Below are 26,907 nucleotides of genomic sequence, written 5' to 3'. Positions count from 1 at the left end.
TTTAATTGTTTTTCATCAACCTCAAACCAAAAGTATTCAAGCTTACAGAGAGGGAATAAAATCATGTACAAACACCAGTAAAACCAAAAAGATTATGTGAAGGGCAGGTTAACTAATCTGGAAGAACTATTTAAAAAAAAAGGAAGAAGACAATTTTAACAATTTAGGTGAGCTGCTGATGAAACAATCTGCAATACTATGTATGATAAAAGATCGAACAAAAAAGAAAAATTCAGAAAAATAGATGAAGAAATTGAAATAATTGCACACAAATTGATAAATGTAAATTCAATTACTCAAATTAAACTCATACTTAAAGAAACTCACAATTTAATCCCTAAAAACAAAACTCAAATCAATTACAAAAAGCATCGTTCATAAACTATAAAAAAAATCAACAGCAAAATAAAATCAAAATTTCACATACCTCATATAGAAGGAAGAAGATTAGAACAAAACACTCAAAAAAAAAGCGAATAGAAAATCAAAAAAAGAAAATCGAACAGAAAAAAAAAATAACAAAAATCGCATTAAATTAACAAAATCGCCCAAATAATCACAAAATTTGATATAAGAAGTGAAAAAATTGATCATATTCACAATAATAATCCAAAATCACAGTAGTATTCGCAGTATAAATGCAATGTTTGATCATAATTGTAATACCCCATATTTTTATACGTATTTTTCTAATTAATTAATTATTATTTTCTAAAAAGGGTATTTTAGTAATTTAACTTACTATTTAAATCTTGGAGCCAAAACGATATTTGAATTTTGGCACCAAAATTATTTTAAAAAGAAATTATTATTTTGGATAAGATTTATTATCCATTTTTTAAAAAAACCGGATAATTTATATATTTTGGATATTTTAATTAAGGCAAAAGCTACATTTTATTATTATTTTAATAAGTCCAAAAATCCCAATTATTTGGCTAATAAATTTTGGATTTTCCTATGTAAAAATCTGATTTTTATTAGTTAAATTATTTGGTGAATATTTGATATTTTATTATTTAATTATTTATTACAATAAATATTATTTACACAATTATTTTAAATCCTTAAAACTAGCAAAATAATTTCCTAAAGTACTAAATAGGAGGGCTGAAAATATGAGCTTAGGAAAAAGCTTAAAAATTTCGGCCATCCCATGTAGATTTTGGGAAAAATATTTTGGTAATTTGTATTTTTAATTATCCCCTTAAAATCTCATATTTTCCTTAAATCTAATTCTCCATCTTTTAAGTATCCAATCATTATATTTTCTTGCCATCCATTCTTCTTAATTATTCCCCAAGTAATTCCAATTTCCTTAGTATTTTTCACGACAATCATACCTTCCATATTCAATTATACATAATCTCTTCAATATCAAAACTTTCCTTAAATCTTTACTCACTTCTCCAAGTAATCCCTTAAACCCTACTTACCATAATTCTTCCTACATTTTCCTACCATAATTCATGATCATACTAGCCTATAAATACCCCTTTAATTCATGATCAAGCCTCACACAAAATTCTCATAATTCTCTCTCAAATTCTCTAAGCAATTCCTTATTCTTTTCTTTTTTTTTTCTTCCCTTGCGCCACCACCACCACCACCGTACACCACCTCCACTCCGTCCGCCACCTGCCGCCGCCCTCCAACCTTCGGCACCACCTGCTGCCGCCAGCAGCCACTGCCGCCACCACCTCCCCTCTCTTCTCCTTGGTTTCTTACACTTCTTCTCCTTTTCTCTTATTCTCTTATTATTATTATTATGAGAGATTAATATAAAATTATTATGAGTAGTTTTAACTATATAAAATCAGCTTTTTATGGTGTTTATATTGTTTTAATTTAAAAGGTTCATGTACATATAGTTGGGGGGTTTTTAATTTCATTGTTGTGATTATTTGTTAACCTTATATTAATTAAGGTTATATTATTTATTTGTAGGGTGTTTTTGATCAAGCTACTTGAGAGTTCTTTTGAAGTGTTTTTGGCTAAGCGAGGATCAAGGTACGTTAGGTGGCTAAATACCTTGAAAGTGATCGATTTGAATGAACATGTTTGAATGATTTATGTTGCTTGAATTAAATTGACTTGAATTATGGTTTATGAAATAAAAGTATTTTTAAAGGATTGGTTTTAATAATTAAATTGGAGTATTGATTTTTATAAGATGTTTGATTAATCAATTTATTATTCATGTTTAAAAAGGATTGATTTTGAAAGCATGTTGGATTTATAAAAAAAGAGGGAGTTTGAATTATTATTATTAAAGGTTGGAATTATTGGATTTAAAGAGGATTTATTTAATCATTGAATTAAATTTATTATTTATGCTTTATAAGGCCCTGTTCTTTTGAGCTTCTGGGCAGAGCAGATTTCAGCAGAGCAGAGCAGATTTCAGCAGAGCAGAGCAAAGCAAAGCAGAGCCGAGCAGAGCAGAGCAGATTTCATTATTATTAATATTATTATTATTATTATTATTATTATTATTATTACTATTATTATTACTATTATTACTACGATTATTATTATTACTACTACTACTACTACTACTACTACTACTACTACTACTACTACTACTATTATAATCATTAAATTTTATTATTAAATATTAATATTTAATAATATTATTATTATTAAATATTATATATTATTATTATTAAATATTAATTATATATTATTATTAAATATTTATTATTATTATTAAATATTAATTATATATTATTATTATTAAATATTAATTATATATTATTATTATTAAATATTTATTATTATTATTAAATATTATTTATATATTATTATTATTAAATATTAATTATATATTATTATTATTAAATATTTATTATTATTATTAAATATTATTTATTTATTATTATTAGTAAATATTAATTATTATTATCATTAAGTATTAATTATTTATTATTATTATTAAATATACATTATTATTATAATAATTCAATATTAAGTATTAATTTTAAGGAGAGGAGAGCAGGGCAGAGCAGAGCAGAGCAGAGCGGATTGAAGTAGAGCAGAGCAGAGCAAAGCAGAGCAGATTTCAGCAGAGCAAAGTAGAGCAGAGCAGCTCTAAAGAACGGGGCCTAAGCATGTTAGTAATCCCACTATGCGGATTTGGTATATTGATAAGGCCTTGGACTTTGTATGACCGAGTCTTTCCTCAAGAATAGCCTTGTAACATAAGGAGACTAGCTTGGGGGGTGTGCACACTTGGGAGAGGAATTGGTTAAATTGGGTTAATTGGTTTTAAAATAATTGGAATTGGTTTTATTGATTATTGGGATTTGAATATTGAGAATTGGTTTTGAATCATGAGTTTGGAATTATTGGATTAATTATTGGAATTGATTTCAAAAGCATGTTTGCAAATAAATTGAGTTTAATTATCTTGCACTTACCGTACTTAGCATATTTTGCTAACCCGTACTTCTTGTTTGTTTTGGTTCGCCCTGTTTACCGTAATGATAAGCAGTGTTGCTTATTTTCTGGTTGAAATCCATAATTTATGCATTGGAGTCCCGAGATTGGTTTCACTAAGTTAGGAATCTTGGTCTTTGTATCTATTTTTGAGTACTCATAACATTGGTTTCTATTTATAGTTATTATTAATAAAGAAGAGTTTTGAAGTTTCCGCTGCAAAGTATTGTTTTGTTAGTAAGTTGAGTAGCCTTGCGTAATCACACGGCGGTAATACGCCTAAGTCTATCTCTACGGTATAATTATACGTATTATACTAGTATTTCCGTGGAGGGAGATTTGGGGGTGTTACAATAATCACAATGTTTGGATAAAAATCGCAGCAATAATAATAATAAACATCGGCACAATGTTGTTCGTGATACCCTTGTTGATATTTGTTTTCGCTCTGGGATTTCTGCGAGAAAGGAGGTTAACGTTGGGTTAACGGGAGGAAATGACGGGGCTCTTCGACCAGCAGGTGTGTTGATTTATTCCTGGGACAGAAGCCTTGATGTATGTGTTGACTTGACGGGGTCTTCTCCATTGACACAATCAGGATTGTCTGACTTCGTTCCTGGTCGTGTTGTGTCGGTTGCGGCTCAGCGGAAGCGGGACAAGTATGGCACGCGTTGCAGGGCTATTGGCTATGGGTTTCTTCCTTTCTCTTTTTCTTCTTTGGGGGAATTAGAGAAGGATGTTGTTGCGTTGCTGAAGAGGATTCAGGCGTTCGCAAAGACTCAGGATATTGGTGCTCGTGCAGCTGCTCACATCTTCAACAGGATTGGATTCGCTATAGCTAGAGGAGTGGGGGCCCAAATTGTATCTCGGCTCCCCACTAATTTCTTGTAATTTGATTGACTTTGTAGGTTTTGTTTTTAATAATAATAATAATAATAATAATAATAATAATAATAATAATAATAATCCAAAACAGCGACAATAATCGATTGTTAAACAAAATTTGTTCATGAAATTAATAATCTTACAATCACCTAAGAGTTGAGAAAGTGTTCATGAAGAATCTGACTATTTCTCGGCAGTATTGAACAACATGAGGAGAGAGAAAAAGCTGAGAATTTTAGAGAGAGAAAGTTAATTGAGAAACATGAAATTACGAAGAAAGAGAATAAAAAGGATTGTATTAACTCTTTGAATTACGAAAATGCCATTATTAGAGCCTCATTCTAAGCGGTTAGATCAAAATTAATAAATGGCTAAGATTGGTTCTTATATAAGATTGGGTTCTTATATGAGCCTTCCTATATATATATATATATATCACGCATTCTTGCATATAAGAAATAAATTTTCCTCTTTCTTTTTTTATAATTTAAATTATTTACAAGAATTACAATCATAAAATAAGGAAATTTAGTAAAATAGAGTAATATATTGATTAAAGAAAATTATAGTGAGGTTATAATGTTATATGGAGTACTATATTGAATATTGATTACAAAAACACTATGACATTGGAATTGGTTATTACCCCTTCTCTATGTCCCAAATAGTCATTTTTTTGCACTCCCTAATCTTTATAGCAATATACTTCCTCCGTTTTTTTAGTTGACACCGTTTGACTTTTACACTATTCATACATCACGCTTTGACTCGCTATTGTGATTCATAGATACGATAAAACATATTCATATGGGATCTTATTTGAATCGTTTCAATGTATATTTTATTAATATCCACTTTTTATAATTTTACAATGTTGATAATTAGAGATATTAATCGTTAAAAACATGCGTTGACAACTGTGATAATAGAAATGTGTCAACTAAAAAAACAGAGGAGGTAATAATTAAAGATGTAAAGTCTTTGCACAAAATCTTGATTTATAGGGGTTATCCAAGTATATAGCATGATAGAATAATATAAAAGGTGGGAGCAACTCAAAGTTAATTCACAATCCTAAAAGAACCAAAAAGACTTTTTAATGAAATTAAAATTATTTTAAAAGTATTTAAAGTTATCCTTTATACCACAAAATAAAAGTTATAATTTTTCTAATAAAAAAAATTTATCTTACAAAAAACTTACTTCCTCCATTACAATTTAATTAACACGTTTAATTTAGGCACACAATTAAGGGGGGAGAAAGAAAGAGAATAATAAAGCAAGTGGCCACTAAAAAAACAAAGTATAAAACTTACCCAATATAAAAACGCGTCAAGTAAAAATAAACTTCTTAAAATGGAATACATGTCAGCTAAAAAAAATGGAGGTAAGTATAATGTATTATATTAATTATATTAGCTTTTACAGTATGTATTCATGAATCTATAAGAAATTACACATCATATCATATCATATCACTAATAAATAAAGCCGGTCTCGCAACCAGGCTACGAGACAACGACACTTGGCATTCCAGTTTTTCGCCAAGTGTCGCGCTACATAGACGACAAATAGGTATCACGGTGACACGTATGAATATATGATGCTAACTAAGTGATTATTGGATAGATTTTTTAAGATAAAAAATGTTGTATAATGTTTTACTATCACTCTACTTCTAATATTTCATATATACAAAATTATTCATAACTTTTAATAAATATCCTATAACTCGATTTTATTTCCATTATAAAATTTGTTTCAAAAAGTTCTTTAAAATAAGATCTATTTATAATATATTTAATTTAGTTAGTTAAAACAATAATAGAGAATTAGTTAAAATAAGTTTTAATCAGTAAAAATAATTTTGGTTTGGTAAAAATACTTTCAGTTCAGTAAAAATAATTGAAGTTCAATAACAATAATTTCAAAGTCAATAATAACATAGATATCTATTTACAAATAAAACTACAAAAAAAAAATACACTATTTTAAATAAGTGATAGAATATCGTATGTCTAAATATCATGCATTATCAAAATGGATTAATGAACATGCAAGCCAAAAAGTTTATATTAAAATTTCATCAACCATCTTGACATCGCCTGGGCATAAAACTAGCTAAAATAAAATTTAAACCAACAACAAATTAAAAATTAGCCTTTAAGGGGTTAAAGTGAGAGCCTATGAAATCTAAATTCTATATTAATAAATGTAAGAGCCTGTTAATCCAATAAACAAATGCGTTAATTAAATAGTAATGAAAAGTATTTTATAAGGATCTTGCTAACGAACGTCCTAAGGGCGTTGAATAAGCATTTAAAAATATTATTTAAAATGGTACTCCCTCCGTTTCATAATGTTAGTCTCATATGGAATCAATTACATAAAATAAAAAAAAAAAGAAATATATTTGGAATCTAACATTAAAGTACTATATAATTCATAATTAGGGTCTGTTCACATTTATTGAACTGAGCTGAACTTAACTAAACTGAACTGATTGGAATTGAACTGAATTGAATTGATTGGAGCTGAATTGAGCTGAAATAAATATTTTATGAGAGAGGGAAATTAGGAACTGAACTGAACTGATTAGAGCTGAACTGAACTGATTGGAGTTAAACTAAACTGATTGGAGTTGAACTGAACTGAACTGAACTGAACTAAAATTAAGTAAATGTGAACATACCCTTAGTTTACCTTATTTAACTTTTTTGATTTTTTTATTAGAAAAGTACAAGTCATGCATAATTTAAGATAAAGATTTCCTTACTTGGAGTTATGTCATCAATCCACAACCAATTAATTCCAAAAAAATCAAGTTAAAAATGAAATATATTCAATATGAATAAATCTTTTTAAAATGCCCAAAATAATATATTACGTAGTTCGTATGAAACTAACATTATGAAACAGATGGAGTATTAATTCGAAGAAGCATGACAATTGCGTCGATCAATGTAATTAATATTAATTTTAATTTAATATTTTTACTTTTAGCTAGGTATAAAATTAATGTTCTAGTTTAAAAAAAGTAAAAGAAATAAAAAAAAATAAGAAGCAATGGTCAATGTTGGGTTACTCTGCTACTTGACCAAAAATGAGATATTAAATCTCTTCAGTTTACCCAGATGGTGGCTGAGGAGAGGAGAGAGAAAATGGCGCCCGCCATAACTGTATCTTCTTCTGCAACTGACGCTCAAACTCCATTTCTACCCTTGCAAGAAGATACCGTCGATGGCGCTGTCGACTACAAAGGCTGCCCCGCAATTCGATCCAAACATGGTCGTTGGAGATCCGCTTCTTTCATCATTGGTTTGTCAATCAACAAACCCATTTCCAATTTCATCAAAATCAATTATTTATCAACTTCTTCGAAGTGAATTTTACGTAAATTTTCTGGGTTTTTTTGTTAATTTTGTAGGGGTGGAGGTTGCAGAGAGAATTGCTTATTATGGTATCACATCGAATTTGATTAGCTATTTAACTGGACCGTTAGGCCAGTCAACAGCTACTGCAGCAGCAAATGTCAATGCTTGGAGTGGATTTGGGTCGCTTTTCCCTGTAATTGGTGCGATTATTGCCGATTCTTTTCTGGGTCGATATCGCACCATTGTTGTAGCTTCCTTCATTTACATCTTGGTTAGTCTTTCTTTATTCTAATCTGCAGAAGTATTTGTTAGATTGATTTTTTTTTTTTCAGCAGTTTTGTTGGATTGATTTTGGGAGCTGATCTTTTGGGTAATATAATACATGTCCATGAGTATACTTTGAGTAGTCATATAATTAGTTGATATTTGTAGCAAAGTTTGTTGTGTTGAATGTTTTTATTGATTACGAGTATGAATAATAGGAAATTGTTTTATGAATGACAATATCAACTAATTTGGATTTTTTTTAAAAGTAGTTGGGGGTGTAAACCTTTATTAAAGTTGATGCCATCATGGGTATTATCACCATGATGTTATTTTCTGGATTTGGTTAGAATCTTGTTTTTATTGAGTATTGACTTGATTTAATTAAAAGTGCTTTAGTTAATTTTGGATGTTCGTGTCCGTCCTAATTGCCCACCTAAACCATGCTATGCTTCCTGTTTGTTGTGAAATAGTGTGTCATTTTGTGCGAATTAAACAAGGATACAATGGAAACAGTTTTTCACCTTTGCAAGTAAGGCCGAATATTGCCTAAAAAAAAAAAAAAAAAGTAAGGCCGAATATCTTTGACTTTCGTAATATAACCTATACTAAGACAACGTTATCCTATGCAACCTTCAACCTTGTGATAGATGAATTGAATGATTTTGAACTCAGAGTTCTAGCCCTTTATTTTTGAATTATGGATGACAGGTCCAATATGGTAGACAAGTTATGATGATTGTCTCTCTTGCATACAAGCTTATCGCTTTTGATTTTGGTATTGGTTACCCCGCATTTTTGTTGAGCCTTATTTTGGGGTGTGTTGAGTGATAGTTGGCTCATATAAGTAATTGAAATCAAAAGGCTTGTGCCCATGATGATTGATAATATAGTGTTTGTTATATGCTACTAGTTAGACAAGACAAAATATATTCTTATTTGTATCACCTGGTGAGGTCAGTTACATGGGCCATGTCAGAAACCTTGGATCTTAAATCTGTCTGGGAAACTTGGTTGTATCAGACTTCCAGCACCACCCCAATTCTTAGAAGTTGCTGGTGTGTGTGTGTGTGTGTGGGGGGGGGGGGGGGGGTGCTCCACTTAAGCCTGTTAGATCCTAGGTTAATAATTCATCAACTGCCCTACTACATTGCAACAACATAAGAGGAGATAATATTTAAATAGAATGTTTACCACTTACAATAAGAAGCAGCATTGAAAAACTTCTCTATGTTGATTTTGTTGGAGAATTTAGAGTATTTAGTTGATTATTATTCATGTTATGTTAAGTATAAGTTATTTGGTTAAGGTGTCATGACTTAGACAACATATGATTATGGTAGTAGTGTTTAACTAATCAAGAGAAAGGAAGATAGTGGCTGATTCGTCACTAATTATGTTGCAACCGCTACATAAGGTTTTGATATCTCTTGTATTAGTGTGGCAATTACGTTACTTAATGCATAATAGCTTATGTTTCAATTGATGACTAATGCATTGTTTAATGCATGTCTTAATACATTGTTTAAGACATATATTAATGCATTGTTTCAGTTTAATATCACTTGATAACATTTGGAAGTCAATGCATTGTTACTTTATGCATGTCTTAATGCATTGTTTAATGTATGTATTAATACATTGTTTAATGCATAACTTTATGCATTGCTACGTTTGGAAAATGTAGTGGCATACTACTATCTTATATATATGAGAAACTTCTCATATGATGAATGGAGGTTGAGAGATGAAATATAATTTTTATCTTATCACTTTGGCATAGAGAATTATTATCAGTTGTTCATTTTCACAAAATCACAAACACTTTTATACATTGAATTGCAATAATCCTACAAGTTATTGTAATTGTTCTTCGTTGTATCTCCCGAGTAATTTCCGTGATACCCAGTTGTAGTATAGGGTCGGAATTATACTTTTGGGAAAGTGATCCCGTTCACGCCTCGAAGGTTTTACCAATAATTTCATTTCCATTTCTTTGTGACACTTGTTTACTAGAAAATCCCCAACAGATTTCAACTGTGTTGGTCATTTTAATATGAAGTATGCGCATTAAAATAATAGATACAGATTTATCCTGTTTCGCGTATGTAAGTGGCTTTATATTCAATGCCTTTTCTGTTTATTGCTCATTTCCTGAGTTGTTTAATGGGCTTGGCCAAATTTGACCTGTTTTGACAAAAAGCTAAACAGTTAACTTGAGGTTCAGTAGCGGTTAGGCCGGTTGCTGCCCCAACCACATGCTTTCTTTAACGCATGTCTGGGCATCCCTTCTGAACTTCAATCACTTCTGATGACCCTGATTGAAGAGGTAATCAGGCAATGCATATTGTTAACTTTTTGGCCTTCAAAGTTTTTCTGATGATAGTACATCTGCAATACACTTACTGTCCAGTAATACAGTGTCAAAAGGATGATGCTCTTGCTTTAAGTAAAAGCTTTTACTTGTTATCTTCTTCCGGAGCAAGTCTATTTTTTTAAAATGTGAGAATATCACTTCTTTTCAGTTGCCCTGCTGAAGAGATGCAAACTGGTTTTTGTTACATTATCTGCTTGTATTTCTTCTCCTTTTATTGGTAAAAGTTGTTGCTTGTTTCGTACTTGTGTGAGATTTTTCAATTCTAATCCAATGTTTTCATTTGATAGGGGCTGGGCTTGTTAACTCTTTCAGCTGTGCTGCCCTTCAACAGTGGAGCGAACAGCCTGAAGACCAGAACTGCCATGTTGTCTGATTCAGTTCCTTTCCAAACAATTTCAATATTTTTCTCTCTATATCTTGTGGCCATTGGGCAATCTGGTCATAAGCCTTGTGTCCAAGCTTTTGGAGCTGACCAGTTTGACGGACAAGATCCCCAGGAGAGCAAAGCCAAAAGTTCATTCTTCAATTGGTGGTACTTGGGCATGTGTCTTGGTCCATTGCTAGTAATCTCCGTCTTAAACTACATTCAGGATAATGTTGGTTGGGGCCTTGGATTTGGGATTCCTTGCATCATTATGACAATTGCTTTGGTGATATTTTTGCTTGGGAGTCAGACCTATAGGTATGTAATCTCAAGTGAAGAGCGAAGTGCATTTGTGAGGATTGGAAGAGTGTTTGCCACAGCAGCAAGGAATTGGCGTATAAAACAGTCAGCAATTGATGTTGAAGAAGAGGTTCAGGGATTCTTTCCTTCCCAAGGCTCTGAACAATTTCGGTAATGATATATTTCTTGCTATTGCTACATCTTGCTATTCATGGTATTAATGTAGACTTTTTTTGGTAATTAGTCTAGTAACCATCAAAGTGGTAATGAGTAGTTGAGTACAGATACTTGGGGTGTGGTTTTCTTATTTGGTCGAGGCCTTGAGGGAGAAAGTTGTGAGCTTGCACTTTTTTTTATGCTTGGCTCCTCTCCTTTGCTATGTCCTAAGGCTAATCATAGGGCAAACAGTATGGTCCATTTCAGCATTGGATATTTGCCAGACACCTTTTTTGGCCCAAAAATTCTGCCCAAATGGCTTTAAGCCAGATTAAGGGTCTAAAGATGCAATTCAGCCTAGGCCAATTACCAAAACCGGCTACAATCTGTGGCATATAATTTTACTTATAATCATCCAGGGCTACTATACTTCATCAGCTCTGCAAGCCTGTTCTTTTTTTCAATCAGGGGAATAGAGGGTGAGGAGTTGGCACTATTTCATTGTGATGGGTGGCACCTGGCACCTTTTTTTGCTCTTTCTCTATTTATCTACATTTATAGATCAGCAACCCAAGTTCTATCTTAAATGGTGGTTCTGATGAAAAAGGCATTAATTCGAAATCATTATCAATTACAGTCACTTTTGCTAGTTCATAATCTAACGTGCCCTAGCACCTTCTTTTTACTAGAAATCTACGTTTATCAAGACTTTTTGTATTCTCTTAACAGGTTCTTGGACAAAGCTCTTGTTGCTACTAGTAGTTCTGATGAGGATGGTAAAGCTTGTTGTAAGAGCGAGGTGGAAGAGGCAAAGGCAGTACTGAGACTGTTCCCTGTTTGGGCAACCAGCATTGTATATGCTATCGTCTTTTCACAATCCTCAACTTTTTTTACCAAACAAGGTCTTACCATGGATAGATCATTAGGATCTAACTTTTCTGTTCCCCCTGCTTCATTGCAGTCCTTTATAAGCCTCTCTGTTGTTCTTTTTATTCCCATCTATGATCGTATTATAGTTCCTATAGCAAGAACTTATACCGAGAAACCTGCTGGATTAACAATGCTACAAAGAATAGGGACTGGGATGTTTATTTCCGCCGTCTCAATGGTAATTGCAGCTGTAGTTGAGAGGAAACGTCTTGAAACTGCTCTAGAACACAGCTTGGTTGATATGCCAAACATTACAGTCCCGATGAGCGTATGGTGGCTGGTCCCTCAGTATGTGCTATTTGGTATTTCAGATGTTTTCACTATGGTTGGCTTGCAGGAGTTTTTCTACGACCAAGTTCCTACCGAGCTGAGAAGTGTGGGTCTTTCGCTCTATTTGAGTGTGTTTGGGACGGGTAGCCTTTTGAGCAGCTTCATGGTCTCCATCATCGATAAAATAACTGGCAGCAATGGGCAAGACAGTTGGTTTTCAAGCAACCTCAACCGAGGTCATCTTGATTATTTCTATTGCCTACTTGCTGGATTCAGTGTCATAGAAATTACTCTTTTTGCGTATTTTGCAAAGTCTTACATATATAATAGGAAAATGACTATATAATATGATAGTAGAAAGTCTAGTTAGCAAATTGTAAGACTTAAGGGTTAGACTTTAAGTATAAGATCCTTAGTTCTAAACCCATCACTTCTGTAATGTATCATATAGCCTGTTATACTATATTCTATTATGAGCTTCCGAGGAGGCCTAAAGAAAGAAAAAGAGGATGAGATTGGTTGCTTCCCCTGATTAATGCTCTTTATAGTTTTTGATTACCTTGTATTCAAGATCTTTGTAAATGTATAGTCTCAATTTTTGGTTCGGTTAATGACAGTGTAATATAGTTTTATACTTTTGTATACTTTGTTCTGGGTCATTACAGCATTACCGATATCTGTTCCGTGCTCTCGTTGGCAGAATTGCATCATACTTGCACTTTTCATAAACCTAATACATTAGCTCTTATTTGAACTTATTTTCCTATTACAGAATGTCAAATGGCGAATTTATATAAGCTGGTTAGCCCTTTTTGTTATACGTATTTAAATTGTAATTTAAGCTTACATTGTTGTAACCAGTCAGTTATGGTAGGAGGTTTTCTCTTCGTTGTTGAGGACCTCGAAAGCAAACGACAACAATCACCGGATTAACATTTCTTTTAATATTTCTTCATTGTTCAAGGATGATGTTTATTTAGAAATCCAGGGCCTTTGTTAGACCCAATCAATCTTGGATCCAGTATCTTAATTAAAATGGTCATGATGATTGCTTAGTACCCTTTAAATTGGGTTTTAGTGTAGCAATTTTCAGTGTATCATCAAGATCAATATACAATTGGATCAAGTTCAAAAAATAGATAGATAAGGAAGTAGGGTCGAATTCACAGGTAATCATTCTTTGTACATTATGATTATAGTGTGTTGCAACTTTTCTTATATAACTTGCTGAATGTACAAAGAATGTTTATTTTAAATTTAAGCTTGTTTAATGCATCATTATTATAGTTGAGTATTACCAAATTACGTAAAATTACTTATAAATTAACAAATTACGTGAAAATGTTTGCTTTATTTCTTTATATACTCCGGTATATTGAATGAGACTCATAAAATACCGAAAAATTAGATTTTTATTTAAGATGTTATCGGTGTGGGCCGATTTTTGAACACCCCTAATTATAGCTAACAATAGTCTGGGCTCGATTAGGACCCCTAAGGTCCAAATAGAGACTTCGAATCGGAACACGAATAAAACACAAAATTAAAGTTGATTTATAGTTTATACAGTACGATATATTTTTAATCAATCATAATTTCTTTTGAGTCTTTTACTCTAGTACTACCGTATAAATTGCCCCTTAAAACTCGAACATCTTTTGTAGAAGCTAAACAAAAATGGTAATGTATGGTGATCTTCATGCAATTCTGGGTATTATTGGTATGTTTATTATTCTCTTTTTTTTTTCCTCCCTTTTATAAATTTGTTTAATCTCACTTTTTTTAATGTGAAGGTTTGCAATTCTGCTGGGGCTATACTTGCCGTAGGACAGCTGATTTTGTACACTTGGTACTATGTCCCTGCACCGAGGGGAGTCTTCCCTAGTCCCCGTCACCACACCTTGAGGAGTCAATTCAGGTGAACCACAGTACGATTCTTATAATCTACTGTACTGGGTACCATGTCCTCTTGTTGATCTTCAATTTAGTGAGCTTAACAGCAAATTAAAGAAAACTAAATGGCGTTAAATTGTAGTTGTAACTTGTAAGTATGTGGCCATTCTAATAACTAGTTTAGAAGTGTGATTTCTTGTTGATTGATTTTGTGGTTATTGATGAGGAGGAATAGGGTGATTGAGAAAAAGTGAATCACATAGACTACTTTATGTTAATGACTTGGTTTCCTAGTTGGAGCAAGGATAGAATACTTTGAGAAAACAAACATCTCAAGGCAAATACTGTTGTAGTATAGTGGTATTATGTGATTTTTTGACAATATATGATGGTAGTTTGAAAGAAAAACATGTAGGGTTGGAGTTATTGATTCGATTCACGGATCATCTAAGAGGATCCTCTGGATGGAAATTGATTAAAGTGTTCAAGTAGAGGGTGTGTACTCTCTGCAGTGTGCTTAACTGCTTATGCTTTGCATAGGTGTTGACTGTTAAACTGAATTACCTTTGATATTTGAATGGTGATAAAACCAATTACTACTATGAAAAAGTGAGTTTTTAAATGTCAAATGGCGAACTTATATAAGCTGGTTAGCCCTTTTTGTTATACAATTGTAAATTAAGCTTATATTGTTGTAACCAGAGTCGGGTATGGTAGGAGATTTTCTCCTCGTTGTTGAGGACCTCGAAAGCAAACGACAACAATCACTAGATTAACATGTCTTTTAACATTTCTTCATTGTTCAAGGATGATGTTTATTTAGAAATCCAGGGCCTTTGTTAGACCCAATCAATCTTAGTATCTTAATTAAAATGGTCATGATGATTGCTTAGTACCCTTTAAATTGGATTTTAGTGGAGCAATTTTCAGTGTATCATCAAGATCAATATACAATTGAATCAAGTTCAAATTGGATCAATTTGGGCCAACCAAAAGTTTATCATAAATACTTAAATTTATATGTCAACATTCTTTGTACATTCAGCAAGTTGCAACACTGTCAAACACTGTACTTTTAAGCACGATCCCCTTCATCTTGAGCTGTATATAATATATATGATCTAGTTGTCCATTTCAAAAGCATGATCTTCAAATTTCTTAAATCTAATCTACCATAATGTACTTAGTGCCTAAATGTGAACTCGACATACATGTCTATCTTTACACTTAGTCATACAATTTATCAATGCATAGCGTATTTACACTTACATACTTATTTCTGTACACTCGGTGTATGATAGAATCTTACTCAAACCATCGATCACAAATAACAATGCCATCATATTATGATATTGTTTGAACTTTGACCTAAAAATAACAAATAAATTTGTCTGGTTGGTAGAAATTAGTTGAATGAAGATTGAATAAGTTAATCATGTAAGTTAGTAGAACATGTATTTCTGTGACAGTAAGATCTTACCTGTCATCACAAACACAATAAAGCGTTGCGCAATCATTGGTTGATACAAATTTAACATAATCTTACTATTATTGAAAATTTGAACAGAACATTCTTTTCCCTAATCTTTCATTATACTATAAAATAAAATCAAAGTATATAATCTCTTAACTTTGTTGCCGTTTTAGGTACATAGTATAGTATATACGAAATAATAAGAATTTCTTTTGTTTTTGTCAACTATTTTATAATTGTATATATATACGCCAATATTACAAGACTATTAACTGTAAACAACGTACTGAATCATGTATAATACTTGGGCAATTCAATCAGCCTCCTCAAAAAAAGTCTTTTGAGTCATTCATTCAGATTCTATATTATATTATACTAGGTTAAAATCCCGTGCAATGCACGATTGTTAAATAATTTTGACAATTATATATTTCAAAATATAAAGTATATAAAAGATATTCAAAAATATTCAATTTGAGTATATATGGAATATGATTGTCAAACTGGTAAGAAATTATACAAGGTATAAATAGTTTACTTTAAGATTTTGCACAAAAAAAAAAAAAAAAAAAAAAAAAAAAAAAAAAAAAAAAGATAAGCGAAAAAGGCGGGAAAATTTTTCACAAGGTAATGACAAGTGTCATGGAAGGATTTGCTTTTAGTATAGGTTAATTGATTATAAATTAAACAATAACAAAGTTTGTTGAATTTGTCCTTTAAATTAGCAGTGATGTTTAGCTGTTCATGCTCTATGATTTTGCCACTCAAGCAATGCAAATCCTGCACAGCCTAATGCATCAAGTCATCAGCTTTAAGCGAGCATCTACACAATAGTGCACATTTATGTACATCCCTAACGAAATATAATAGTCACGTATACTATATTAGTATGTTTAGAAAAAGTTATCATATTACACGCCCTATAAACTTTGTACGGTATCATGTTTTATTCGAATTTACGTGTAAACTTCGAAAGAATATAAATTTGGCTTTACCTTGCCAACAATCTATGTGGATACCTCACTTATTATCAAATTAAACCTTTTCTAACCCACAATTATTATTGTATTACTACCAGTACTTATACAATTAATACAAACTTACTTGATAAATTGGAGTTTCTTAGAATAGAAGTTAGGTTAATATAAAAAAGGTAGGAATATACGTACAATAAGCTGGCTTAATTGGCACTTGCCAGCAACCTTTGATCTGTAAATTACAATGAGCAACTCCAACACCTGGGTAGCCCCTGGCCTATATATACAGACCAGGTCTACACTTATATACATTATTTTATGCAAATGATAATGATAAATTAAATATTAGACCATCTAATTATTCAATATTATTATATTAATAAGTGATTATGTTGGTAATTGAACTTGAATTATATATCTAAGTAGGAAAACAAGAGAAAAAAAGAATACATGTCGGCACGCATAAATTCCACTAATTCATGCAACTTTGTACAAGATTTAGGAGCTACAAATTGAACAAAATATTTTTAAATGGAAAAAAATATATAATTGAAGAAATATAGGTTTTTTTATTTTTTATTTTTAATAACACATCCTTCAATTCAATAATATATACCAAGCTAGCTTATACTTTGATACAAAGAAACCACAATTATCTTCATTGACAGCCAAAGTTGATTAGCATTTTTTCATTATTTGTCAACTATTAAGATAAAAATATATAGAATCATATATATATATATATATATATTTTAAAAAAAGGCACATTAATTTATTTGCACAAATCAAGAATGAAAGAAATAATTGAATTTACAGCCAATTTTATATTTGAATTGGATTGTGTTACGTCATAAGATTAGGTACTACTTCGTATATAATGATTTACAGATGTAATTGGGAGGATTCAATTAATTCATCATGACATATATATATATATATATATATATATATATATATATATATATATATATATATATATATATATATATATATAAGGTGATGAAGGTATATATAATTTATTTTAGGCACTTAAAATTTGCTTATCTTTCAAAGTTTTCTAAGGAGATGAGATTTGTCTTATGATTCTAGCTTAATTAGATAGAAAATTAAAAGAATAATAATGAATTCTCCAAGGAATTAATTCTCAAAATAATAAATATTCTACATAAAAAAAATAAAAAAAATAATAAAAAAAAAATCTAGTTATTTTTCTTCAATTGTTCAACTTTGTTGAAACCATGATATATATACTTGGTATAAAATAAGAAAATGGAATAAGGCAAGACAAGATTTATCATTCTATTTCTATGGAACTAGTGGACCAAGAGAGGGATACAGTAACATGTTAGCATGTCCAATTAAGTCTTATTGCTCCTCATTGTGTCTCTTATAGCCTACATTACACCAAGTTAAGTTATCCTTGATTTATAACAAATCGTTGTAAGTCTACTTCATCAAAAGGTTTTGCGTGAGACCGGACTCACGTGAGACCGGGCTCAATAACAAAAGTCCAATAAAAAGGCGCGGGCTAACTAAACCCGATCGCGAGGCCCGCAACACCAAAAACATGATAGTGGACTCACGTGAGTCCGTCTCACCCAAAACTTTACCCTACTTCATATATACTCTCTCTCTTATCTTATGTACGAATAATATCTACTCCGTATAAATTAATTTTCTAGCTTATATAATTGTACAAATGTTGAAGTAAGGATAATGTATGTACATTGTACAAAGTGTCTTAATTTGATTAACCCTAAGCCATAACCCAATGTGTAGTTAGTGTAAAATAATGAAGGGTTCCTTTCATTAGAGGTTCATCCTTGGTAGATTTTTCGCAATTAAGGACGTACATTGCGTGTGGATATATTTATCTTTACTAATTAGTTAGTCAAGAAATCGTGCACAATGTTATAACTTTGACGTAATTTAACCTACTATCAACTACAACTACTAAGTATATGAATATCTGTACTCCGTGGTAAGTATGGTTAAACTATCACAAAAGTAGTGAGAAAAGTTGCTTGCTTTTTAACCATTAAACTAGTGATATTATAGCGACACTCATAATTATCTTAATTACTTCCTCTAGTTTTTAAGTTGACACACCTTGACTTATGTATTATTCACAAATTACACTTTGTTAGGTTTTGTGACTATTCAATGGCTACAATAAAATTGTAGCTATTGTAATTAGTTCTAATCTTGACCCTTTATTTTAAATGTTCAATCTTGTCCATTCATCAATTGACTTTAATTTTTAATAAGAAATAAAAATAAAAAAATAAAAAAAAAACAGTTATACAGTTTCTAAAACAAAAAACTGAACTTTGCCACCATTAATGCATTTACTTGTAATTTCTAAGTTTAAAGAAATCTCCCATCTCCATTAAAAATCAGCATTTGATTATAGTTTATTAACAATACACCCAATCTACGGCATTATATATATTACAAGGTCCATAGATTTTGCATCAAATTTATCAAATAATGAATCATCCTCCATAAAAGAAAACCAGAAAAATCGAGGAATAAAGAAGATGATGAAAAATTGTGAGATTTGTCTCTAATTTTCAAGAAAACAATCAATTGCCATTAAAGATTAAAAAAATATTAATCATCAATAAAATAAATTAGAAATTTCATCCTTAGATCAAATTTTCAAGTATTAAAAAAGCTAAATTATTTTTATCTCTCTTTTTTTTTTTTTTTAAGAGAGAAAATTTTTTTTATCTCATTTTTTTTGGATAAAATGTATTTTAAAGTCAACTAAACGGATGGATATGATGAATTTTATTAATTGGAGGGTTGTGATTCACTCAGTTACAATGGCCACAATTTTATTGTAGCCATTTGAAAACTGTCCGTGATTTATAACTACGATAAATTATAGTAATATGAGGTCTTACTTAAATCGTCTCAATGTAAATTATGTACTAAAAAGCGTGATAAAGAAAAGTGTCAACTAAAAAAACGATGATAATACTTTTTTTTCTTCTCATAATTATAATAACTATATCAACTTCTAGTTTTCAAACATTCAATGTGATGTACGTGTAATTTTTGACAATTGTGACTGCTACCAAATATTTTGTATTACGAATTCTATAATTGAAAGTGACCAGTACATTTTTTTAAAGATTTAGCAAGAATGAAAGGGATGATTTGATGTGTGGAGATAATTACATATTTTGATATTAAATTAAAAATGTTATCGATTTACCGAATAAAAAAAAAAAAAAAAAAAAAAAAAAAAAAAGAGAAGATAGATGATACAAATCGTGCATCTCTTAAAAAAAAATAAAATGTTGACATAATGTTCCATTAACATCAGTAATAACTCAGAGCAAATAAACTTTAGTGATTAGAACGTGTCTAAAATAATTATTAGGAATTTATGAAGAGATTCTAATAACTTGAATGGAAACCATTAGAACAACAAAATTCTCTATCAAATTGTTTCTTTTTGTTTATTTGTTTTGCTATATTGCCTACTGCCCTACTGGTGAGTTGGGGTTTGGTTGATTGAAACCTCCAAAGAAAGGGACCAACTTCGGGTCAAGTACATTACCATATTACATAATTTCACCCATTCAACGAATTTCACGTGGTTATTAAAAAAGTTAGGTCATGGAATAAGACATTGATTTTAATTGAACCCTTAAATTTGAGGACTGGTAGCTTACACTTACCGTTGATTGAATAATAGCTAGTTAATATAATTTAGATGTTAATTCTTACATTCAATTAGATGCATTCATATATTGATAATTCTTACATTCAATTAGATGCATTCATATATTGATACATATAATAGGGAAAAAAAAATAAATAAATAAGCATCAATGAATGAGTTACCTATTAGAAAAAACAGCCCTAACAAACTTGTACTTATTGTTATTGTTGGAATAAGTTGTTTCACCAGAGGAAGACCATCCAAATTGGTCCCAAATAGTATAGATGTTCCATAGCACAATAATCCCAACTTTGGGCTCTCCGTTCCATCTCATATAGCACTGAACCACATTGCAACGATCATCTCTAATTTCAACATGAAACTGATATTCATATGTGGATGATGGTAACACTATCTTCCAACCAAGATCATGTAAATGATTGCCGTATTCACGTATGCAATGCACTAGCAAAATATTATTCTCATTAATCTTACTTGTATCATTCTGTCGCGCTATCTTGTTCATGATCCTCACATGACCTCCTACGTTCCATATCAGATTTAAATAAAGTACACCCAAAATTAAGAGTGTAACAAATGTAAACATAAGGCACATTGTAGTTTTAAACAATATCTCGCTATTGCTATAACACAAGAATGACCACAACTTGTTCATCTTCACGTTTTCGTCGCCATACCAAGCATACTCAGCATCATCACTCTCAAAAGTCAAAACTGTCTTCCACATTAGCAACACGAACCTCAACCATTTTTAATTTTACAGAATCAAATTAGTATTTTCAGGAATATATTTCTTTTTTGGTAATGCAAATTTAAAATACCCCAATTCAAGGCTTCAACAATGTTAGTTGAGTAATATCAGGGACGACATTCAAGGAAAGTGTAACAAACAGGAATTTTCCTTCTTGTTGGGTGAAAAATACCCAAAACTATTGAAAAAAAATAACTTCAAGGTGGAGTTAATCTTATTTTTTATAGGGAAAAAGTCAATCGTATTATCGCTACAAGTTTAGAGGCGGCACACACAATGCATGCATGATTATCTATTTATAGGGAAAAAATCAAAAGCTATTTATTTCAACTGTTGCTTGGCACCAACTGATGGTTGCATCCTTTACTTTGATAATGCTGATTAAAATTTCTCTTGTATGAAAATCATGAAATTATAATATTTCTTATATAAAGCCTCTTTGTTTTTTTGTTTTTTTTTTTTAAGCAAATAGATTATCAAGCCTTAATCGCTTTTATTATCCCGTTGTGATTATAATAATGTTCATTGTTAAATTGAAATTTTTGAATGCATTGGACCTATTTTCTACATTGTAGTACATGTAAAATTGTAAACATATTGTTTACCATTAATAAGTAATAATGAATAATAATTAAAATTAATTCATATTTGGAGATATCATCTTAATTGCTCTTGATGCTTTGTTGAATTTGATCTATATTGTAGATCGATCCTTACTTTTAAGAAATATTGCATAATTTTCACTACCCTTAATTCTCGTAAGAAAAATTCGACTAGGCACACTACATTATGAGACAAAGGAGTATCTTTTAACTTATTAAAATTCTAACTAACCCTTAATTCTCGTAACAAAAATTTTTTGTTTGTTTGTTTTGCTATATATATTGCCTATATACTGCCCTACTGGTGAGTTGGGGTTTGGTTGATTGGAAACCTCCTAAGAAAGGGACCAAATTTGGGTCAAGTACACTACCATATTACATATTGTCACCCATTTGACGAAATTAACGTGGTTATTAAAAGGTAGGTCATGGAATAAGACATTGATTTTAATCCGACCCATAAATTTTACGAGGACAAATAGCTATTTACAATTGCCCTTGATTGAATAATACTCCAATTAATATATTCGATCATATATTGATACATATATTATTATTACAGGTTCATAATAGCCTAGAGACTAAGCTAGCTAACATGTGTAACTGTGTAAGTGTAACACATATAATTTACATGTTCGTTGTTTAAATTAAGATAACAACGTCATAAAAAAAAATGCACATACTATACTCAACATGAACATTGTACAACCTAAATAAGTCGGTATATAAGGTGTGTGTGACTGACGCAGGGTATATCACAATTGTAATTTGTAAGACACCTTACACATCAATATGTGATAATGTTTACGTGAAAAGGTATGGTTGCATATATTTAATATCATTTGAGGGTTAGCTAGGAAAGAGCATAAATTCAATCAGCAGCAATCCATTTTTGGGGCAAAGCAAAGAAACAAGTAGGGAATATTGAATGTGTAGTAGTTAGTTTACATATTAAATTTTCTTTCACTATCTTTTGTTAGAAGTTCTAGGGTTAAAAGGAAATAAAGATATTTTATGAAGCATTGAGAGGTCAGGGGAAGAATTGAAGTCTCAAGTCTACCCATTAAGATTTCAGCCAAACTACATTTCCGCCACTTTAATTGTGGGTGTCTCTAACAAGTACTGTTACTTAGATGTTATATTAAGATGTACAAGCACTTATGAAGACCAAATTAAACCTTGTTTTTATTTGTGTATGTACATAACTAGAAAATGAAAGCTATCTATACTAAACCTACCTTGTTCGACTCCATGCAGGCAATGGAAAAACGAGAAAGTACGGGGTGATGATCTGATCTCCCGACATCAATGAATAGTGTCGATATCACTCTTCAATTGAATGTCTATAAAGTCGTCCCTTAATTTACAATCTATATTTAAAAATCACATGTTCATGGATATTATGAATTAATGATTTTTTCTTTAAACATTTTAGACATTAGCCAATCATATTTCATGAGGAAATATAGCCAAAGAAATCAATGGACCTCAACTTGCATGGATATTTAATACACTGAAAGTTTGAAAGTGCTCAAATATTGGTCTTAATATCCGATCCAATTATAGAAAAATAGAAAATGATCAGATATTTTGCAATGAAAGCAAGATTTCTAAATTTCTCATTAGAAAGTGTTTGTTGTCATTGTAACGCCTCAATCAGTAACGTACGTAATTTAGTTTTGCAATTGTGCAATTATGTGCACAAACCATAGATTACACAAAATACGGAGTATTTCGAAACATTAGTCAAGTTTTTTTTGTTGATAAGGGCTCAATTTTGATTTTCAAGATTATAAATTCAAAGGATATCATAATTAACATATAACTATTAAGATAGAATTTCAATTAAGCTTTCTGAAAACATTAGTATAAGGACTTTATTTGACCAATTGACCAATAGTAAAAGTATATACCAAACCTTTTTTGTTTTTATTTATTTCTAGTCTCTATTCAACGTATATATTGAATTAAAAAAATAATAAAAAAATAAATTTTAAATTATAAAAAAAGGAATTTTAACAATAAAGAAGAAAAAGACATCCAAGAAAAAACCAGGTCTCAGCTTTGCACACACCTTTTAGTCTTTTACCACCTTTGGTCGCATGAACGATTAAAGCATTCTGACACCTCGTTTGCAAATCTTTTGTACAGGTTAAATTTAATATTCTCGTATTATAAACTTTATTATACTCCGTATTTCACAAAAATTAAATACAAAAATTACTCTTAATAAAATCCTTTAACTTAACCAAAATGACAGCCTGGTGTGGAAAATTTGAAGACGGAGGTATCAAAACTTGACACGTGTCCACCTCCTGAGGCAGTATCTTGGAGGTCGTGGTCAGCACGAAGTGGTCCTTATCTTTTTTCTGTGTGACAGGCATGTTACTCTGTACATCAGATTTTGTGACTCCGAATAAAATCGTTTTTCTTTCTTTCTTTCTATTTTATTTTCTCATTACTCCTATTATTTTTAAGAAGAAAGAGAATAAAATCTACAGATATGGATTACTCCTTAATTACCTGCAAGCCTAATTTTAGAATTATTAATAGGGAACTAGGGAGTACACTAAACATATAATCTATTTGTTTCCTATTATAAGACATTCATTTTTTTTTCCCAATTGTATCAAACTTCTTGCAATTTACTTCGTATTAGTGAAAGGCGAGGGTACACCCTTATACGTATATTCAAATGAAAAGTGGTACATTATAAAATAAAATGTGTGTGATATATTTTGTATTTACTCCATATAAGAGACCAGACATTGTATATGTAGTGTTTCGATCAGCAACCTACACTAGGAAGTACGGAGTACTACTTTCTACGTATTACAAGGTTTACAACATACGAGTAGCATTAAAAAATACTCTGTGCGTATTAATGATCTCAAAAGTAGTTTGAGATGGATTTTGATTATTGTCATGCATAGAGTACAAACCTAAATCAAAGGATTCTCCCCTAATTAATTTGTTTGGTAAATGGATTTCAAATGTGAGTCGATTACCGCATGCTAGAGCACATTTGTGACTCATGATGAGAAAAGCATGAAGCAAAATCAACGTGAATAATGGTGAACAGAATCCTCATTAGATGCGTGATTAACTAGTCAAGTTATCAAATTATAATATCTGTTTAAGAAACGAATAGAATGTACTGTACTGATCAATAATCTTATTGGTCATTCATTGGTAGTTTTTTATTTAAAATTATACTATAATTAACTGATAAAGGTAAACGTTTAGATGTGTCATTACCTCATTGATTCTAGATGTATAATATAATTACAGGATAACAACAAGAGTAAACAAAATTTTGGGAAGCATTGAGTAAAGAGTAGGTTGAAGAATCAAGTTTTGATTTTTAAACATAAAGTAAATGTTATAGTTCAATTGGTGTACGTAAATATATTATATAATTATAGACTTTATAGTAAAATGCGAAGTATAATAATATTTTTTAAAAAAATAGTCATCAATTGTGGCTTGAGGGATGATTATCTTTGAGATTGAAATTTTAATTTTAATTTTAATTTTCAATTGTTGAGATAAAGCTTGTTTAATAATCTTTGTGCTCCATACGATCATATATTTGTAATCTGTACCGTAGATCCCTATGTATTCCCTAAAATTAGTAATATTTCTTGTAATTTTTAATAATAAGAGTTTCTTCATATGCTACTAGTAAATATGTTTTTTTTTTTTTTTTTCATTAGAAAGGAAAAAACAGACATACAAAGAAAAAAACAGACTACTCCATTAATTATGAGGTGTATATTCAAGCAGATATAGTAGATAGCATATTATACCCCATATGTTTTTCAACAAGGTGTGTAAAAATAGAAGGAGACACAAGTTTGTAAAGGTACAATTAAATGATTAATGAAGTCTACTATCGTCTATCGACCAATATCAATGGTATACCGTATACGTAACACACTAGCACACTTCTAAAGTTTTGGTTTTTTTTTTTTATTGTAATTATTGTTGTTTTTTTTTTTTTTTTTTTTTTTTTTTTTTTTTTTTTTTTTTTTTACTAATAGTGCGTGATTGATTATTTAATTTTGTCATGGCAAGGGTTATTAGTTCAACAAAAAAATTAAATTTAGGTTCCCACATAAACTAATGCTAATTAAAGATTTACTAATTAAACAGCTATGAGTCTATGACCCAACCACATTAAGATTTATATCATGCTAAAAGTATCCTAGGTCATCAGCTAGGGCCAACGATTTCTTTTTTTTCATTTCCACATCATTTAGTGTAATGTATTTATCATGTCATATTCATATGATTAGCCCAAATTAGCTTTTTAACAAATGTTTTTACAAAGTATAAATATATTTAAAATAGATTCCAGTTTTGGAACAAAACATCCAAAATATATTTGACACAACACTATATAAAAAAGTCAAATAAACACATTGTAGGTTTGACCCAATTCAAAGTATCAAGGTCCAACCATTCAAGGATAGGATAGAGCTTGTTAAATTTCTAGAATTGTATGTACTAAAAAATTGTTGAAAGGATAGAAAAACACTACATATCATGCATGATCTTTCTTATGGTCTCAAACCTATTTTAAATCTCAAAGCTAAGTATGAAATTTATAGCGGATTTGTTTTAAAAACTTGTTCATCATTATCTTGATTATTGAGGTTGCATGTGTGAGTGTGACTAGAGTCACTAGACTAATAACATTGAATAGGAGTAGTACGTTGTGTCATTAAAAAAATTGTGAAATAATGTAAAAAATCATCAGTAAAAAATCAATAAAAAAAGTGGAATCTCTTCTGCCCCTTCTTCAAAGTGGAATTAATTCGCACCAGGTATGGGTGACCCTGTGTTACATCCACATTTCAAGCCCAAAGGGCCTTTTATGTGAAGAGGAGTGATAGAGTATAAAACATATTTCTGGGCCTCAACCATCAATTTAAGCTTTTGGTTGAGTTGGTCCACTAACAACAACTATAATTAAGGGGACAACAGGAGTATCATATAAACAATTCAATTCAGTAAATCAGAAAAGGCATTAAGTAATAATTTCCTAATAATTTTAAAATTGTATGTAGAAACAGTTCAGTTTTTATTAAGGCAAAAGCTAACAAACGCCCCGGAGACATTGGATGAGCTAGCTAAAAGTAGAAAGATTAAATTA

The 26,907-nt window shown here is 30.6% G+C and overlaps 2 protein-coding genes across 2 annotated transcripts in view; both read left to right on the top strand.

Annotated features, from left to right (window-relative positions):
* The window catches only part of LOC145585853 (uncharacterized), an 88,487-nt gene that overhangs the window by 35,359 nt on the left and 26,221 nt on the right, over window positions 1–26,907 (top strand). The window lies entirely within an intron of this gene.
* LOC145586914 (protein NRT1/ PTR FAMILY 5.10-like) lies at window positions 7,436–12,999 on the top strand. Its single transcript, XM_081643877.1, has 4 exons — window positions 7,436–7,638; window positions 7,748–7,965; window positions 10,623–11,170; window positions 11,885–12,999. The coding sequence occupies exons 1-4, from the start codon at window positions 7,455–7,457 to the stop codon at window positions 12,699–12,701; spliced, it is 1,767 nt and encodes a 588-aa protein (XP_081500003.1). The 5' UTR covers window positions 7,436–7,454; the 3' UTR covers window positions 12,702–12,999.

Source organism: Chenopodium album, chromosome 16 (genome assembly GCF_948465745.1).
Source record: "Chenopodium album chromosome 16, dcCheAlbu1.1, whole genome shotgun sequence".
Classification (NCBI taxonomy): Eukaryota; Viridiplantae; Streptophyta; class Magnoliopsida; order Caryophyllales; family Amaranthaceae; genus Chenopodium; species Chenopodium album.
Note: the sequence above shows the minus strand (reverse complement) of the source record. Positions and strands in the feature narration are given on the sequence as shown.